Source organism: Anomaloglossus baeobatrachus, chromosome 2 (genome assembly GCF_048569485.1).
Source record: "Anomaloglossus baeobatrachus isolate aAnoBae1 chromosome 2, aAnoBae1.hap1, whole genome shotgun sequence".
In the NCBI taxonomy this organism is placed as follows: domain Eukaryota; kingdom Metazoa; phylum Chordata; class Amphibia; order Anura; family Aromobatidae; genus Anomaloglossus; species Anomaloglossus baeobatrachus.
In genome coordinates this window covers 513,361,463-513,367,462 of record NC_134354.1, presented here as the reverse complement: position 1 = coordinate 513,367,462, position 6,000 = coordinate 513,361,463, and the positions used below count along the sequence as shown (strand labels likewise).

The 6,000-nt window shown below is 42.0% G+C and overlaps 1 protein-coding gene across 1 annotated transcript in view; it reads right to left on the bottom strand.

Moving 5' to 3' along the window:
• Positions 1 to 344: 344 nt before the first annotated feature.
• Positions 345 to 6,000, bottom strand: part of NXPE3 (neurexophilin and PC-esterase domain family member 3) — a 41,621-nt gene continuing 35,965 nt past the window's right edge. Inside the window, exon 6 of the mRNA XM_075336565.1 lies at positions 345 to 2,855. Coding sequence (XP_075192680.1) covers positions 2,311 to 2,855 — 545 coding nt within the window. The 3' untranslated portion in view covers positions 345 to 2,310. The remainder of the gene's footprint in view (positions 2,856 to 6,000) is intronic.

The window sequence follows — 6,000 nt, the reverse complement described above, 5'->3', positions numbered from 1 at the left end:
ACTTCACTAAACATTTTTATGCAAGTGATAGGTACTCTAAAAAATAGAAAAAACAGACCAGGAAAAGCATGTGTGTGAAACCACCTTCAACCTAATGATTTATTAAGACTGCCAAGTGAATCTTTGCAAGGTTAAAAAGTCAGCTTTGCCAGGGGGCACTGGAATCTACATAGCACAAAATTCCATGTAGCTGAGACCTTACGTTTACAGATGGGGAGGTAACTTGCCAAATTTTTGGAATTCACAAACAGTAAAGATAAAGACTCTTCCTATATTTCATATGAACAGCAACCTGAATACAAAAGTCGCTTTAAAAGAAATGATTAAAAAAAGACAAAAAAATATTAAGAAAAAATACAAAACACTTTATTTTATCAGCTTGAGACGGTTCTAGAAACTTGTACTAAAAACGTTGCACAAAATGTACTAATACATAAAACAAAAATAGAAAAGTAAATTATTCCAACATCATGGAAAATATATCTCAATTTTTTTAATGGCTTCTTTAAGAATACAATATTTTAGTTTAATGAAACTTGATGCATACAAAAAGATATGTTGCTATTCGCATGACATAACCGTTGCTATCCTATTATCTACTTACACTTTCTGACAAAATTAAGCAGTTATTGGTTATAAATCAAATTCACAAAAGTAACACATGGACAGACGTGTATTTGGAGCAAGAAAAATACATTTGGTAAATACCTGTTCAATTAAGTTATGGGACATAGAGCATTGCAACAAAGGGCAGAGAAACTTTCAAGCTAATAAGGTTGGAATGAGTGAACATTTCCTTTACGTTACCCTTTCGAAGCACCCTTTTACAATATAACACTGCTCACTTTTGTTATTAGTTGGTGAAGATTATTTGCTCTTTATACATGACACACATGCTTTTTTCCATTTCCAGCCATGACCATTAACAGAAAATGTTCGGCCACATATGAAAGAGATTATACTGCCTGCATCAGTAGAGACGTGCAGAAGTATGTAGAGAAGCAGTAATGTAGAAAAATCACGACTGCCACTGTCAGAACTTCTATGGATACAGCCATCGCTGTTGTCCATTGTTTAGACATGAGCATTGTTTAGACTTAAGAGTGCTTTATACGCTGCGATGTCGTGCGCAATAGCACCCGCCCCCGTCGTTTGTGCGACATTTGGTGATCGCTGCCGTAGCGAACATTATTGCTATGGCAGCTTCACATGCACATACCTGTTCAGCGACGTCGCTGTGACTGCCGAACAATCCCTCCTTCAAGGGGGAGGTGCATTCGGCATCATAGCGACGTCACTGCGGCGTCACTAAGCGGCCGCCCAATAGCAGAGGAGGGGCGGAGATGAGCGGCCGGAGCATGCCGCCCACCTCCTTCCTTCCTCATTGCCGGTGAACGCAGGTAAGGAGATGTTTGTCGTTCCTGCGGCGTCACACATAGCGATGTGTGACGGCGCAGGAGTGACGAACAACCAGCGGCATGCACCACCAACAATATTATGAAAAGGAGCCAACGATCAACGATTTTTGACGTTTTTGCGATCGTTGATCGTCGCTCCTTGGTGTCACATGCTGCGATGTCGCTAACGGCGCCGGATGTGCCTAAAAAAATAGTCCTAAAATACAAAGGAAATGTGTCATCCTTAACTTTTATGCCTTTTAGAGATTATTTCATCTTCAACTTGCTTGGACTGTTCACAATAACAGTAATTTTGACAAAGGGAGCCTAAACTTTTACATGCCAGTGTATACGTCTTCAGATCTAAACTCTCAAACATATTAAATACCATACTGGTGGAAGTGCGACGCCCAGCACCCACAAAACATGGGTGTATGTGCAGTATCTGGCCACTGCGAATACGCAGTTGACGCAACTACATTATAAGCTCTGCAACTGATCACATCTGACCTGCACCATGGACAACTGACTGGCAGTGGTGCCGGGTGTTGATGACCTAACTTGAGGATAGGCCATCAATATTAAAGTACCGGAGAAAGGCTTTAAAGTAAAATATTAGCTTCATACAGGAGCCACAAATCGAGACTGCTTCAAAAAAACATACTAGTGCAAATTGAATGAATAGCAGCTATAGAAAAACCTATGCTATAATTACTATAATTGAAGTTACTATAAGGCCATGTTCACGATATGTTCGAAATGTGTTTTTTGGTGCATTTTTTAAAAACCCAGTAGAAAAGCCACCAAAAAATGCATTGAGATCCCATTGTGTGAACACTGCCTGAGGATTTCCCATTTCAAGTTAATTTATTTCAAGGAACAACATAAATTAATACTTAAAAGTAACAAGTATTCAATTGGGACAGACAAATGACAAGAACTCATCTATCTGATTCTTTACAATAATGCGATCAGGGTGTAATGCATGTGGCAGATAGTGAGCAAGTGACATCTCCCAAGCATCAACAATTTTAATGTGAAGTCCAGAGAACATAGCCCTCATTACAGTGTCTAGCTGCAGTGAATACCAGTCACTATTGAAGAGGCTCACTTCAGGTCCAAGTTCCTGTACATTGGCAGAGCGAATGATAATAGCTGTGTTCGGACTGCGCTCCAGTAAGCGAAGAATAGCAGCTCGTATGTTCCTAAGGCGTCGTATGTAAACCTCTACTGGAAACGTACTGAAGTGAGACCAGACTGTTATGGCGACCACAGTGTTTTTTCCTCCCACGATACCATCCAATTCATTGGCAATATAACGCAACTCATTGCTTGACACAGTTGAGAAGCGAATGGGTGGCCCATGACAACGGAATTTCAGCATTATATTATGGTCAACATCAACAGACAAGAATGGGCCGACATTCTTAGGGCTTCCCAGGTCAAAAGGCTTCAGGTCTAAAATAGAAGAATATTAATTTGTAGCAACAAGAAATGTAGAACACATATGTATTTATGTACATGTGCACACTTACACACACCCATGGTAACATTGAGTAACACTAACTCTGAGGTCCCATGGTTCAGCTACATGCAAATATTACCTCTGCTTCTAAATAATAACAAACTAGGTAGATTTTTGTATGAATGAATGAATGAATTATGAAATACTGCTTTGGTCTGCTTTAGTGAATTGGGCATACTACTATATTTTTTTGACATATCGTTTTGACGCAGTGAAAATAGATTTTTTGGACCTGACTATATCCGCTGAGAATGGGAGTCGCCTGACTACTGATATATTTAGGAAACCCTCATCGGTGAATGTGTTATTACACGCTTCCTCTGGCCACCCTAGAACCACCATTAATGTTGTCCCTACTGGCCAGTTTATTCGCCTTAAGCGGATCTGCTCAGAGGGACAGGTTTTTGAGAAGCGGGCCAAGGAAATGCGGGTACGCTTCACCGAAAGGGGATATAGCCAGGGTTCCATTAAAAAGGCATACCATCGAGCCAAACAGACCCCACGTGATCGCCTCCTGTTGAGGTACAATCCAGAGAAGACTCTGTCTGATGAGCCCAAGATAAGATTTATTTCAACATTTAACCAGCAATGGGGTTGCATCAGACAGATTTTGACTAGACACTGGGCGGTCTTACAGACCGAGCCATCCTTGAAAAAGATGCTACCCCCTCGCCCGTTGATGACGGCACGACGTAGGAGGAGTCTCAGGGACACCCTAGTGCATAGTCACTATGTCTCCTTCTGTGGATTACCATTTGACATAGGATGCCCCAAATGGGGTTGTTTCCCCTGTGGCTCCTGTGTCGCTTGTCGCCACAAAAACATCATTAGAGCCACCTCATTTGATCCCTCGGACGGGTCCAGGAGTTTTCAGATCAGACACTATATCTCCTGCAGCACCACGGGCGTGATATATTATGCCACGTGTGGCTGTGGGTTGATATATGTGGGTCTGACTAGTCGCGAACTCCGGACCCGGACGAGAGAGCATGTTGGAGACATCATAGCATCTAAAAAGGTAAAATCGGAGGATATAAACACCTTGAAAACTCTCCCACGCCATTTTTGGTTGAAGCACGAGTCGGATCCCTCGAGTCTTAAAGTGAGAGATATTGACCGGGTTCACCTTGGCCTGAGAGGGGGGGACATCCACAAGGCACTGGCACGAACAGAGTGCCGGTGGATCTCCCTTCTGGATACTGTGGCACCTAAGGGGTTGAATGAGAAGCAAAGCTTTGCTTCTTTTCTTTAATCCGGTTTTCCTTCTTCCTTTTTTGCCTGGTACTAGTTGCTTTGTGTGGAGCAATTGCTGCCCTATAGGTATACTATCCTATCTCTGTTCTCCCAGGTAGAGCCACCTTTGTCTCACCTTTTTGTTTTTTTAGGTTTTTGCACCCAGTTCGGACTTAGAATGGTGTTCCAAACGTTATTCCTATTTGTTAGTATTTTTTCGTTTGTGAACCCTCCCCAACCACACCTATTGCCAATCCATATCATACGCATAAATAGCCTGGGTCTCAGCTTCCCATACACGGTAAGTTTTTTAACTGCATGAGAGGACACACACAAGCTAGGGACCCCAACGTAGAGAAATACTTTGGCGTAGTGTTGGGGTTCTATTGCATTGATCAATTCAGTAGCTAAATTTCTCTTGATTCATATGTTCATGGCAGTAATGCAGATTCCATTTTTCACATTTTCACTCTTACATATAGCTATTGGATTTTTCAAGTCAGTATTCACACAGCAGTTTCTGCTATTTCATGTATTCCCCTTACATAGTCACTGGTGTGCATACCTTATCTCCCCATAGTGATGTTTTTTTAGGTTTTTGCACCCAGTTCGGACTTAGAATGGTGTTCCAAACGTTATTCCTATTTGTTTGTCTCATCATTCTTTGTTCAGCTGACAACTAATTAAAAAAGGATGTTTTATCTCCTTACAATCTATAATAGATATAGATTTTGCCCCAGTCCCTGTTTGCTCGTTTTATTCATATTAAATTTTTAATATTTTTTCTTTCACTATCTTTCCATTAGTGTGTCTTCCTTTCCTCTGCTGAGCCCCTCTGATGAGATGTTGCGACTGTTACCCTGCTGGAACATAACCATGTCGATTTGCTAGGGTCCTATGGACTTACATCCAGCACTGCAAGACCTTGGGATGAAATATATTTGATTATTGCTATACTGATGTGATCTATATGCCCTTGTTTATATATCTTTAGATTGGCGCTATTGTGCATGACCTCTTGTGCTAAATGCACACAGATATCTATTTGCTGTTGCCCTTAGCGCTGCCAGTCTCCAACATGGTGACAGTGGCACGCACTTCCTGGTTCGTGGTCTGCGCATGCGCAGATGGCGCGGTCTCCCTACTTGGTGCTCCATGGGTAAATGACGTCACTGGGAGTGTTCTCCATAGCCTGTGGAGCACTTGAGAGCCCGCCCCGTCTGCAGCATTACACCTGAGGACCCTGAGTGCGTCAGGTGAGCTGCATCATGTGGACTCTGGAAGACAAATATACCCTCACTTCCCCCTCAGTGTCTACGGTCCACCGACGAAGCAAAACGCGAAACACGTGTTGGGACTTGTCCCCACCTGTCTACACGTCCTATTCTGGTAAGCAGTCTGCATGGTTTATACTTGGTGTACCTGTATGCCACTGTGCTTTTTTTTTTTGTTCCCCTATTGTATGGTGACTCTCTGGTTGTGCTGTGCAGTATTTTACTAACGCAGCAACAGAGAGATCCCTAGTTACTTTAACTGGGAATTTATCTATTTTGTCTATGTGGCAATTATATGGTCCTAAGAAACTATGCATAGAGATGTGATGTGTAGACCTGTGGGGGTTTTCTCCTGTGTCTGTCTGAACTTGGTTTTATCATACCACTTTGTAATTATTATTCCCCCTTAATGGATCTAATGGCTTTTTGTATCAATAAAAAATGTTTATATGCATTTTCTAGTTATACTTCATTGAGCTAATGTAAGAGAAATAAGGGGTATTTAATTGGCAGTTCTAAAAGACTTCTTATGTCTGTTGGTTCATACTGCTCATGTTGCTGGGGACGGTGG